The 13,763-nt window shown below is 41.0% G+C and overlaps 2 protein-coding genes across 6 annotated transcripts in view; both read right to left on the bottom strand.

Annotated features, from left to right (window-relative positions):
- The window catches only part of NADK2 (NAD kinase 2, mitochondrial), an 89,024-nt gene extending 87,019 nt beyond the window's left edge, over positions 1 to 2,005 (bottom strand). For all 4 annotated transcript variants that reach the window (XR_010750486.1, XM_066379051.1, XM_066379064.1 and 1 more), the window contains exon 1: positions 1,397 to 2,005. Coding sequence is in view for 3 of the 4 variants with exons in the window: in XM_066379051.1 (XP_066235148.1) it covers positions 1,397 to 1,696 (300 nt within the window). In the remaining variant the exon portion in view is untranslated. The remainder of the gene's footprint in view (positions 1 to 1,396) is intronic.
- Positions 2,006 to 6,198: 4,193 nt separating this feature from the next.
- Positions 6,199 to 13,763, bottom strand: part of RANBP3L (RAN binding protein 3 like) — a 42,591-nt gene continuing 35,026 nt past the window's right edge. For both annotated transcript variants that reach the window (XM_066379027.1, XM_066379036.1), the window contains exons 13-15: positions 13,566 to 13,708; positions 9,202 to 9,391; positions 6,199 to 7,000 (exon numbers count right to left, since the gene is read on the bottom strand). In XM_066379027.1, coding sequence (XP_066235124.1) covers positions 6,957 to 7,000; positions 9,202 to 9,391; positions 13,566 to 13,708 — 377 coding nt within the window. In that variant the 3' untranslated portion in view covers positions 6,199 to 6,956. The remainder of the gene's footprint in view (positions 7,001 to 9,201; positions 9,392 to 13,565; positions 13,709 to 13,763) is intronic.

The raw sequence follows: 13,763 nt of genomic DNA, 5'->3' as shown, positions 1-13,763 counted from the left end.
AAGAACACATTTATGGGTATATGGCCTTTGACAAATTCTAAAAAGTACATCTTGGACAATTAAAAGTACAATACAGCCAAGGGACATACCAAAACAGAAACACTTGCTTCTGATATTATTCACTGCCTCAGCCCAATTTCACACCCTAACACAAACTTAGCTACTTCAACCTCCTGCTCTACCTGTTTTAACTGATTGTTTCCTATCAATTCCTACATTCAAACACTTAGGGAAAGGAGAGAAGACAAATCTGCACCTAGCATGTCATCAGATGAATGCAGGGCCTCTCTTTAATCCACTCATTCTAAAGAATCAAAAAGTTTAATGATGAAAATAGATTCAGTACTTAAGCAAAGATGATTTACAACTTTATTTGGATACTTCCACAAAAAAAACTTGCTGAAGATTACAAAGCAGAAGTTCAGAACAAGAACAGGCTATCTATTCTTGTACAGAATTCTACAAGAGTAGAGTTATAGGCAATTAATCCCAACGCCTTTTGTTGCATTGTGTCAACAATTAGAGATCTCCAATGGAGGTTTTTGTAGACATGTTCACGCAAGCATCCTCTCTCTCCTTTTCCTAAAGTAGGTGGATGGGGACCTGGGATCAAAAGTTTCAAAAGGACAGGGAACAAGAATACTACTCAGGGTTTCTTCCTTAGATGGACTGCAAAAATATTACCGAAAGTAGTCTTTTGTGCAGGTACTGCTTATATTATAGACATCGGCTCTTTATCGCATAATCATCAGGTTTGCCTACCCTTTGTCTAGACCTTTCTACTTAATATATTCAAAGTCAAATTTTCTCCCTTGCTCTTCCCAGCACCAGAGACACGTGCGTTTTTTTTTTTTAAGATAAACTGTTAGAACTTCGTCTGACCAGCACGTTCCAGCACGGATAGGGCTCACCCAGAGTGGCTCTACCGAGTGTCCAGGGACTCGGTCCTGCAGAGGAAAAGGGGGTGTGTCCGCGGCACCTCGGCCCTCGCAGCGGCGGCCGGGGTCCTGCACTCTCAGGCGGCTTAGGAGCTCTCTCCAGAGCGTCCGGACGTAGCGACGGGCCAGCCCTTCGGGGGGGGGGGGGGGTCTTGCTACTATTCCCAATAAGGGGGTAAAGGTGACAAGCTAAGGACCAACTGCATCCCTGAACCCCTCCGAGTGTGGGAGCCCTTCGTGCCCCCTCCAAGGCTTCCTAGAGACGCCTCCGCCTCGGGGAGGTCTCTGCACGAACAGTGACCCTGTCCCTCGCCATCTCTCGCACACACAGAGGCGACGGGGGACCTACGAGAGAAGCCAGAGGGAGTGGGGACCGCGGGCAGGGCCGGCAAAGCATTTAGTGCGCCTCGGGGAGGAAGTTCTGGCCCAGACGCAGGGCGCGGGCCGCTGGGACCCACCAGCTGCTTCAGGTCCTCCTCCGAGAGCTCCGCGTAACGGTACCGCTGCTGCTCGAACTCGTACCGGGTGGTTTTGGCCATCACCACCACCCGGGACGGGCGGAAGCCGCCGTCGGGGCGGCTGCCGCGGCCCGCCAGCTCGCGCGGCGTCCCGTGCCCCAGGAGCCGCCGGCCGTCCCCGTCCCCGCCGAACCGCGGCCGCGCGGCGGAGCCTCCCGCGCCCGGGCCCCTCAGCGCTGCCGCCCGGCCGCCCGCTACGCGACGACAGCTGCACAGCAGGAAGCCTCGGTAGCAAGTCATGCTCTGCCCAACAGAGGTGACAGGCTCGGGCGCTCGCCTCCGCTCCCCGCGGGCAGGTGCGCACGCCACCCGCGCCTCCCCAGCCTCCCACTCCGCGCCGGGCGCCCAGAGGTTAAGTGCAGGGCCGTGCGTGGCCCGCGCCGCGAGGGGGACGTGCCGGACGTTGACGGAGGCGGGGAAACCCGGACGATTGGAAGGGGGACAGCCCACGCGAGGTAAAGGTGGGCGGGGAAGAGCTGGAGGCCACAGGGTGGTGGGCTCTGTTTGTTTGGGTGCGTTTCCATCCGCGCCTGCGCAGAGGCCGCTTCGCCGCCCGGGGACCAACTTCCCGCTCCACCCCCTCCCATCCGAGCTCTCCCGCCCAAGCTAACTCTGCCAGCCAATCAGCCCTCTGCCAACTCTCTCAGCCAATCGAGGCCCGCTGCGGTTTCGGAGCCCGAGGAACTGCGGGGATTGGCTGCGGCCGGGGGAGGGCTGGGATTCTATTTGGCATTCGAGCTGCCCTAAGGAATCCAGCTGGACCCACCCGGAAGCCGGCGGGCCTCGGGTGGGGTGTTTGACGGCCTGGCGGGAAGGCTTGTGCCGCGTGTCACCTTGCTGCAGTTCTGTCCTTTTTCTTGGTTACACGTAGGGCTAGACCACAGAAGTCTAGACCGTTTCATTATTGCTCAGGAGAGCAGACCCTTTGTTCGTTCATTCAAACAGCGTATGTGAGATGGCTGACACAAAGCCGGGCCAGGGGCCAGGGAGACCTTCTGGGACCAGCTGCACCATTTGTAGGACCTAGTGCAAAAGGAAAATGCGAAGACCGTGGTGCAGAAATGACTAAGAATTGCAAGGGAGCAGTAAGCCGAGCACTGAGCCCATCTAAGCATGGGGCCTGTGGGACTGCACAGGTCTCTGCCCCTGCTGACCGCCAAAAAAACTTAGCCCAGAGGAAGAAAGAAGAGGGGATAGCCTTTGAGGAAGTTGGCGGTTACTGAGTAGAGAAGCCTGGCCAACTGGAGCATTTCTAGATGGGGAGATAAGATTCAAAAAGTGGGACAAGACCGAATATTTAAGAATGTTAGCAATTTGGACTTGATTCTAGATTTAGGTAGTAGGTAGCCTTTGAGGGCTTTTAACCAGAAAGAAGTGGTCCTGAGAGCCATGTTTGATGACTATTGATCTGGCTCTGGCATGTGGAGCACGTTGGAGGCAAGAGGAGGAAGGGAGACTAGGATGCTATGGGGATAGTTACAGGTGGACCTGGGCTAGGGAATTAGTAATGAAAGTGAAGAAAATTCTCCTGTTATATGAGGAGACTCAAATGTGCATACCCTAGTGTTTATCCCCCCTGCTCCTTGGGTCTACTTGCTCTGACACCCTCTGTTTCTCTGTCGTCCTGGCACTATCAGTACCTAGCCTGTGGACTTTGGGCAGGTTACTTCATCTTTCTGGACCCCAGACTTCCCATCTGGAACTGAGGGAGGTGAACTATAGTGATACCAAGGTTCTATCGAGCCTAATTGATTCTAAATCTGTGACTCTTGCTTGTCGCCTAGTCACTACCACCAACATTCATTCATGTGTTCACTGAATATTTACTGAGGCCCTACTGTGTGCCACATAGTATATTACACTGGGAAATACATCATGGAGTCTGATAGATGTCTACTTTTAGTAGGTCACTGATCCCTTCTGGCCATGAACTTTGCCTTACAGCAGCTGCTGGAAGTGATTTGTAGTAGAAACTTAAAGCATGCCTCTTAGTTTCTGTGAAATGTTCTAACTTGAACATCCCCAAGGTCCTATCTATTTCTTATTATTGTTACACTTGGTAATTCATTAGCTATTAGGAAGGAAGAAAAGAAAATAGTCACAGATGACACAGGTTTGAAGCTTCGATGTATAGTGGCTATGATCTATTTGACAGAAAAATAAATCTAGAAAACCGGTTTGGGATCAAAGTCTATGAGTTTGGTCTGGTATATGTGAAATTTCATACCTCTTCTCTTCCCACTCACAGGTAAGAACTCAAATTTTTGGATCCCCCCCCCCCATTTCCAGCTACAAACTTGGTTACATTGACATCTCAGTTGGGATATCCCTTTGTCCACTGTTATTTTTGGATCCCATCCCTTCGACCTCCTCAAACATTACTTCAGGAAGTTACCCTCTTTAATATATCTTTCATTCTCTCTCTACTGAATTTTCTTTTTTATGATTTTAACATGCTCATATCTATGATATCTTAAAATTTTTTCAGCCCTTAAGTGCAACATTTGAAATGGTTATCATTTCCTCTGGATAATTTTTTTGTATGTGACAGAGCTAGAGAGAGACAGCGAGAGGGACAGATAGGGACAGACAGACTGGAAGGGAGAGAGATGAGAAGCATCAGTTCTTTGTTGCGGCACCTTAGTTTCTCATTTATTGCTTTCTCAAATGTGCCTTGACCAGAGGACTACAGCAGACCGAGTGACCTCTTCCTCAAGCCAGTGACCTTGGGCTCAAGCTGGTGAGCCTTGCTCAAACCAGATGAGCCCATGCTCAAACTGGTGACCTCTGGTTTTGAACCTGGGTCCTCCACGTCCCAGTCCGACACTCTATCCACTGCACCACCACTGCTCAGGCTTGAATGTTTTACTTTGGCTTCCAATACACCAGCCATTGATGGTATTCCTCCCATCTCTCTGTCCCCTTTTCCTTCCTAAGTTCATCTGCAAATCTATCCTTTCCTCCCCTTCCTTTCCCTCCCCTCTCTCTCCACTCTTCTGCATGAGTTCATCCAGTATTGTGTAATGAAAACAGAGTGGACTTTGGGTTTAAAATGACCTTGGTTCAAACCCCAGCTTCACCACTTAATACCTTTGTCAACCTAGGACTAGTTTAACCTTCCTGATGCTACTTCTTCATTTATAAAAGGTAACAGCTACCTTGTAAAGTTGTAAATATATGTGCAAATGCCTAGACGTGCCCATTACAAAGTATATACTTGGAAAATATTAGTCCCTTTCCCCTTCCATGATTTTAGCTACTCCCAGTATCTTTAGCCCAGACTGTCCCCTGAGCTTCAAATCCTTGTTTCTATCTTTCTGTTGAGCCTTGTACATACAGCACAGGTATGGAGATCAATTATATTTGGTTGTATTTGTGGACAAGGCACCCTGCTAGGTGCTGAAGATAAAATGGTAAATAAAAGGTAGTCTCCCCTCTTACAGAGACAAAGCTTATACACAGAATGCTACAGGAATCAGGAGGAACAGGTCTTAACTCAGCCTAAGAGGAGTTAGGGAATGCATTCTGGAACTGTCAAGAGCCAAGCTGTGAAGGAAGAGTAGACATTAGCCAGAATCAGCAAGAATGAGAAAGGAATTCCACAAAGGAATGGAGCAATGAAACAGCAGTTCTGAGTCCCTAGAGAAATTAGAAGGAAGCAGGCAATGGTGGGAGGTGAGGCTACAGAGGTAGACAGGGAAAACAACATGGAAGTATTATATTTATGCTTATGAACTTGGCTTTTACCCCATATAGGCTAGGAAGCCACTAAAAGGAGAAAATGGCATGCTTAACTTTGCAAAGATTATAAACAGGAATTTCTTGGAAGAAACACAAGCAGTGAATAAATATCTAAAAGATATTGAACCTTATTACAAATCAGAAAAGTACAAATTAAGGTAATAGTGGAATAGCCTTTTATGTCTACTAGATTGGAAAAAATTAAGAAGTTTTGGTAATCTTATAATTTTAAAAAATTGTTATACATCAAATCTTTATTAGGCTAAACATTTACCAGTTATTTCAATAACCTTTCCAATGCCATGGTTCTCAACTATCAAAACATTTTCAGAAATCATTTTGGGATTGTGAATCTTATCCCCTTGTTATAGACTGGATGTTTATGTTCTTGCAAAATGTATATGTTGAAGCTCTACCCTCCCCCAACATGATGGTATTTGGTGGTGATGGGGCTTTCAGAGATGATTAGGTTAGTTGAGAGTATGAGGGTGGCATCCTGGTCCAATGAGAGTATAGGACGAGAGACCCCAGAAAGCTTACACACTCTCTCTCTGCTGCTCCCACGAGAATAGGTCATGTGAACACACAGAGAGATGGTGGCCCCTACAAGCCAAGAGCACAAAACCTATCTTGCCAGCCTGCCTCCAAACTATGAGAAATAAAGTTCTGTTGTTTAAGCCACCAGTCTGTGCTATCTTGTTCTGGCAGCCCAAGCAGACTAAGATGCCTCTCCCAGGGGGAATCGTTTAAGGGTTACAATCAACAGTTATTGTGTAACCAAAGGGTATTCAAACTGGACTGAAAAGTGAAATATAGCTATTAAGTGCTGAGACTAATTGTCTTGTATAACACATTGTCTCTGAAACAAAAATCAAAAGAGGAGCATCAAAACTCAGTTGCATGATTGTTGAAATTACTGTTGAATTTTTTAAGAAGAATTTTATATGGCTATATAGGATATATTTGTTTAAAAAAGGTCTCTTTACACAGCCACACCTATAAGAATATTAATAACAATTTAATTACATAAAGCAAAGAACAAGTGAAAATATTTCAGTTTTTGTATACTTACTTTTTTGGTACATAGGTAATGCATTTTGCTCATTCCTTCAACTACTGGAGGTTGACAGTGAGTCAAGCATACAAGGTACAAAGTATACAAGTCCAAGAACAAGTACTCTCTATAAAGGAATGCATGAATATATAATCTTATAGTATTAAGAAACCCAAAGGCTAAATGAAAATACATATTTCCCAGAAGAAAAACATGATTTAATGCAATATAATGTGCTTATAGTGTGCTTATAGTGGTTTTCAAAGAAATGACTGGAAATTTTATAAAATATTTGTTTTTTGGCCACACAATGTATGACTGAAAAAAACAAATATTTTAGACATTTATCAAATCCAGTAATTTATAACTTTAACTATCTTGTTCATCAATGTGATGAATAGTCCAAATTAGTATCAAATCCTATTCTAAATTGACTTCCCCAAAATGACAAATTTTGAACTCCCAAAGTCCAGGTATTTCTTAAATTCTGTCATTTGTCTCCAGAATAAGAAAAATGTAAAACCTCAGAATTATTAGACGATATGAGAGAAAAATTTTAATTACAACAAATTATATTTCATGAACTTTTCTATTAAAGCTCTTCAAGGAATGAATAGGATCTTCGCGTTTAGTTAGGATGGCTTAGTATTTTCAGTAGGTGACCAATCTTTGTGAAGATGTTGTCATGTTTATAGTAGGTAGCACTCATGAACAGGCAACTGACTGTCGGTGGGTCCACCTAGACGGATCTGTGATATAAATTTAAAATACTTTATTATACAATGTTATATTCAGGGTTATATTTAATATTGAACACAACTAAACAGGAATACTCATGAATATGCTTCCTCGTGAGGAAATGAAATATACAGAACTTACATCTTTTAAAAGTAACATTTGGAAATGCTAATTTTAAACATGACATTTTCAAATAATTAAACCCTTCCTTAAAGCATGGGCAACAAAGTTTTAAAAATTAGACTTTTTTTGCTTTCATAACATTTTAGCATTTGGATGCAGCATCTGTTGGAGAAGGTACTAATTGAAAGGGCAAAAGAAGAAGGATGCGTTCATATTATTGATATTTATTTTGCATTATTTCCATTGTTTCTCATCGTATCTGAAGATAGTTGCATATTAAAAAATATAGATTCCAAAATCAGGTCATTGTTGATGAGACTTTTGCCATTTGATCCTTCTTTCAAGTTAATATGTTTAGTGAATAACAACTCTTTTTTTTTTTTTTTTTTTTTTGTAGGTGAGAAGAGAGGAGATAGTGAGGCAGATGACCACATGCACCCTGACCAGAATCCACCTGGCAACCCCGTCTTGGGCCAATGCTCCAGTACCGAGCTATTTTTGGTGCCTGAAGCTGATGCTTGGAGCAAATCAAGCCACTGGCTGTGAGACAGTAAAAGGGAGAGAAGGGAGAGGAGGAGGGAGAAGCAGATGGTTGCTTCTCCTGTGTGTTGTGACTGGGAATTGAACCTGGGATGTCCATACGCCCAGCCAATACTCTATCCACTGAGCCACCAGTAAGGGCCCCAACTCATTTTCTAATAGACCCCATTGTATTGTTGACAATATAAACTTTATAGTAATATAAAAGATAATTTCATATTTCATACATTTCAAAGAATAATAAGCCATTTGTTTAATAATAACAGGAAAAAATCATATTCACTTAGTTCTCTGGTTCACTGATTCAAGTACTTTATGATCCTGATCTGCATGTTTGGTGCATTTTTCTCTTGATTTCATTTTTAGTATTAGGCAAAAGAAGATATTACATTGAGTTCTGCACATGTGTTTTGGTGTATTCTTAAATAATGTATGCTTAAAGTAACTTTAAGATTTAAAGTGGTCAAAAGTTGAAAAATTGCTTGCTAACACACTATCTTTGTAAGTATATCACTCAGTACTCTGTAGAGCAGAATTCAAGGCTAAATGGAACTATTACTGAAAATATTTGGCTGACATCTAATCACAAAGCTCACTGTTTCCTTGACAATGTTTTTCTCCAAAACTAATGATGAACTTTCATTTTAAATCCATGCATCAGGACAAACCCTGCAACCCAGAAGTCTGTTTACTAGTGGGTAAACCACTTCCACCCCACTTAATTCATGAATTTTGACACAATAACAGAAGTAATTTGCATTATACCAGGCAAAGAAAGTCTTTGAAAATAAAGCAGTTAGATTCCAAACAGGGAATAAGGAAGGTTTTTGATGTTTCAAGCAAAATTTGCCTAGTGGCTCCATTGCCAGTATTTATAATTTCTCCTATTATGGCCAATAATAGGGGAATAAGAGCAGTGAAGAGAAACATGAATAAACGGTTAGTTTTAGGGTAGCAATTCATACTTTATATTGTAAAAGTGGTCTGTATACAATTTATATGTAAATCAGTGGTCCCCAACCTTTTTTTGGGCCACGGACCAGTTTAATGTCAGAAAATATTTTCACGGACCGGCCTTTAGGGTGGGACGGATAAATGTATCACGAGACCAAGACAAGTGTCAAGAGTGAGTCTTAGACGGATGTAACAGAGGAAATCTGGTCATTTTTTAAAAATAAAACATCATTCAGACTTAAATATAAATAAAATGGAAATAATGTAAGTTATTTATTCTTTCTCTGCAGACCGGTACCAAATGACCCATGGACCGGTACTGGTCCGCGGCCAGGGGGTTGGGGACCACTGATGTAAATGATATGCGGGCCTCATGATGAGGCTGACTTTTTGTAAAATCCTAAGGAAGGCCTATATAAGAGACAGATTTTCAAACCCACTCCTCCTCGGATCCAAACAATAAGGCCTCTAACCCTGACCCCCTTTCAACAATCAGTTCTACTACTGAAATTCTGAAATATCTATTTCATATACTAGGATTGTGTTTAAGATTTCCTTCTTAAACTGCTGTCCTACCAAAAGAAAAGTCCTTTACCTGATCTATTTTTAGTGACTTGGACGAAGTCTTCCTCCTCCTCATCGCAGCTCTCACAGTCTAATGGTTGGAGGACTGTTTCTGATGGGATTTCGACTTGATTTCCGTCCTTCTGCTTATTGAAGCTTCGAAGAGCAACAAGACGGTGGTGGATTGCTGTGTACAGAGATGCTGTATCTTTGGCACTGGCCTGCATGAGGAAAATTAAGTTGTTAAGAATATAAGTAACTCAATAGCCACATTTTAAGGATTTTTGATCTTTCACTATTAATAAAAAAGAAATTATATGGCATGAGTCTAGAATATAAAGAACCCTAAAAACTAAAGGGTAAAAAGTCAATTTATTGTAAAACAAACTGAATCCTAAAGTGGATAATTTGTAAGAGGTTCTAATTTGTACATTTTAAATAGAGAAAGAAAATTGTGTAATTTAAAATTTCTATTGGAATTTCACTTTGTGAAGACCACCCTGTCCTCTGCTTCTACTCTAGAAAATTGTAGCATTGGGTAGGGGGAAGACATTCATCTCCTTTACATCACTTTGGTTAGACATCCCCTGCAAGTCGCATAGCTCTATGGAAGAGCAGAACTCATCAGAGCAGCCTATGATACTGTACCATAAACACATCAGAAGTACTTATTTTCGGTATTTCTGTATGCTATTTGTGTGGTTGCTATTAATATAAAAATGACGGTAACAATACTATGTGTATAACATTTACTGTTATTAGAGTATCCCCCATTTTTTTATTTATTAACTTTATTGGGATGACATTGGTTTGCAAAATCATACAGGTTTCAAGCATACAACTAATATAACACTGTCTACATTCTGCATCATGAGCCTCCTGCCCTAAGCAAATTCTCTTTCCATCCTCATCCCCCCCCCCCCTTTGCCCACCTCCACCTTGCCCCAATCCCTGCTTTCTCTCTGGCTATTGCCACTCTGTTGTCTCTGTCTATATGTTATGTATAAATATTTTGGATAATCCCTTCACTTTCTTGCATCCAGTCCCCTCCACTTCTCCTCACTGATAGTTGTCAGTCTGTCCCATGTGTCCATGCCTCTGTTTCTATGTTAATTCTTGTTTATTCTGTTCACTAGATTCCACATATAAGTGAGATCATATGGTACTTGTCTTTCTCTGACTGGTTTATTTCACTTAACATAATAATCTCCAGGTCCATCCTTGCTGTTTCATAAACAGCTTGGTACTGACATATAGATCAATGGGACAAACGGAGAACCCCAAAATAAACCCACACTTTTATGGTCAGCTAATATTTGACAAAGTGGCAAGAACATACAATGGAGTAAAGACAGACTCTTCAATAAATGGTGTTGGGAAAGGTGCACAGGTATATCTTTACCTAATTTTTACAATAAAACTATAGTTATTTATTCCATTTATATTAGCAAAGGCACATACCACAGGTATTCAACATATTCTTGTTTCCCTCTTCCTTTTACAGATGTTGGGGCTCAGAAAGGTACAATGACTTGTCTGAATTTACACAGCTAGTTGGCAAATTGGCTGGCACTTGGATTCTGGATTTTTGTCCTCTAACTCGGTGCTCTTTAATATAACATGTCAGTAGTTTATGTTTCTGTATCTTTTCACAATTTTAAAGAAAATATTGAAAATTCTTCTCTTTGCTAACCCTCCAGAGAGTTATCAAACATGTTAAAACCCAGAACTGAGAACTGACCAACTATATCCCAACTCTTGAGAGAACAGTCGTAAAGTACAGTATATATTTTTTATTTGCATATTCTTATGTTGCCTTAAATACTTTGTGGGGAGAAACTTAAATATAAATGCAATAAAATACTTTTGTTTCTCATATTGTATTCAATATTACAGAGTTAGGTATTTGTTGACTTGATTAATTTAACTTTTATTTCATGTACAAAGGTGTAATTTTTCTTTAGTAACCTAATTAATAACAAATATTGAAAGAGTATCTGTAATTGAATTATAAACACCATTCTGCTCCTTGACTTTCTTACATTAAATTTTAAATATGACTTTCATTAGTTGATATATTTATTTCCTTTTGACAAGTTCATTCAGATGTTTTCATTTTAGAAATTCAGAACAAGAAATTAAAAATAAAATAACATGATATTTTTTGAATAACAAGTTTACACTGCATAAAAACGATAATTCTGAGGAGATACCATAAGAAAATTCTGGTGAGAATGAAAATTGGTTCAGTCTTTCTGAAGAGAAATTTGTTAAGACAAGCCAAAACCTTAACCTTTTCCCAAGAATATTTACAGGTATGTCCACAGAGAGTTTCTTTCAGCCTCCTTAAAGAATTTATAATAATGAAATATAGTAAATAATTATTTAACAAAGTGGGATTAATGAAATAAATTATGATACATAATACAAAAGAATTCTTTTCACCCATTAAAAGAACTTTTGGGGCATGAACTACTATTTAATGACACAAAAACACTTATTTTAATTGATAAATGAAAAGAAGTTTGTATATATGTATTTTACAATCAAATATTAGCTATCTAATCTTCTCAATCACTTTATAAAGTATATTATTATTATCTTCATTTTGCAGATGACTAAAGTCACGTTAAGGAAGGGTAACTACCTTGCCTGAAGGTCATACAGTATGGTGCCTATGTACAGTGTGTCTGTAAAGTCATGATACACTTTTGACCAGTCACAGGAAAGCAACAAAAGACGATAGAAATGTGAAATCTGCACCAAATAGAAGGAAAACCCTCCCAGTTTCTGTAGGATGATGTGGCAGCATGTGTGCATACGCAGATGGTAACGTAACACTGGGTATACAGCGGAGCAGCCCACGGCCATGCCAGTCGAGATGTGGACGGTACAGAGGAAAGTTCAGTGTGTTCTGTGGCTCGCTAAATTTGAATCTGTGACCAAAGTGCAACGTGAATATCGGCGCACTTATAACGAAGTGCCACCACATAGGAATAACATTACTCGGTGGGATAAGCAGTTGAAGGAAACCGGCAGTTTTGGTGGAGAAACCCCGTTCTGGTAGGCCATCAGTCAGTGAAGAGTCTGTAGAGGCTATACAGGATAGCTACCTAAGGAGCCCTAAAAAATCTGTGCATGAGCCCACATCAAACTGCGTTGAACAGGTATGAAACTGTGGAAGTTTTCCTTTTATTTGGTGCAGATTTCACATTTCTATTGTCTTTTGTTGCTTTCCTGTGACCAGTCAAAACTGCACCATGACTTTACGGACACACTGTATATAAACTAAATACAGTATAAAGCCAAATGTGAATAATGACCATCTCTGGGAGTGAAATTTGGGGTGATTTTTATTTTCATTTATTTGCTTATTGCTAAAAAAAAATATCCCGCAATTTAAAAAGACATCATGGGTCTGATACTGAACAGCAGAGACAACCATAGTTACAGTTTCACTCTCTGTCTCTGCCCAGGCAGGCTGCCTGACCCAAAGTCAGGTGATCTGGCTTGGCAGAGTATCATCTCCCTAGATAAAAACAGGGTTTGGACATCATCTTACTCTAACACCTTAATACTCTACATCATTTACTCCTAACAGTGCACTTACTGGTAATTAATAAAACCTTTGGTTTTTCATCGATGGTCACTTGCCAACTTTTTTTGTTTTTCATTACTCTGTGGAAGCCAATTTACGTGTATTGTTACCTTCCACCTGAGTCCCTTGGGCACTCAGTTTTCTCCAGTCTTCTCGGGTCTCAACCCAAAGGGGAGACCCAGTCTTTTTCCTGACCTGATTCCTGCCAGTTCTCTCTCTTGTGCCTGGATATCTTGTATTTAAAATCAAGCATTCCTGTTGCAGGGAACCGCTGAAGCTGTGCTCCCTATCCTGCTTCCTTGGAGACTGACTCGTGCAGAATTGGAATTTGCTGTTGGACTGGCTAACTTGCTAGCCCTGTGTTTTTCCATTCCTCGCTTATCCCTTTCCACTGATCTCAAAGCCGCCTCAGTTTCAGCATTCAGCATAAGCATCAGGCTGTGGATTCTGCTAGCTTCCTGGGAGTCACTCCTGACGGCAGTCTCTTTAGTAACTTTGTATGATTGTTGACACAATTTCAGTAGTGAAGAGAAAATGTAGACGTTCAATGGTATATACCAATACAACTGTCTAGGGACAGGTACCAACTGATTACCATAGATTTGGGTGTTAATATCTAAATTTCATGTAAAATTTAGATCTTGTATTAAACTATGAACAACCAAAATGAATGCCTGATATTTTGGCAGTAATACAGGTTATTATCATGAAACTTAAGAAAAAACAAATTAGTAATTACAAAGATCTAGAAATATAGTAGAGTGGGTAATTCTCTATCACTGGAATTTCTTACATACCTGAATTAAAAACACTTTGATACTATAGTCTTCTAAATCAGTAGCTGTTATTCGTAAATTTTGGTGGTTCGCTCTTTGAATCTCCATTTGAGCCCAGAGTTTGCTATTGAGAACCAGCCTCAGGCTGCCCTGGTTGCGCATAACTGAAATAGAAAGTTGGTACATCAGACTAAGGAACAGTTGATTTAACCTTCCAGG

The sequence above is a fragment of the Saccopteryx leptura genome, chromosome 1 (genome assembly GCF_036850995.1).
Source record: "Saccopteryx leptura isolate mSacLep1 chromosome 1, mSacLep1_pri_phased_curated, whole genome shotgun sequence".
NCBI classification, from domain to species: domain Eukaryota; kingdom Metazoa; phylum Chordata; class Mammalia; order Chiroptera; family Emballonuridae; genus Saccopteryx; species Saccopteryx leptura.
This window is presented reverse-complemented; position numbering and strand designations above follow the sequence as displayed.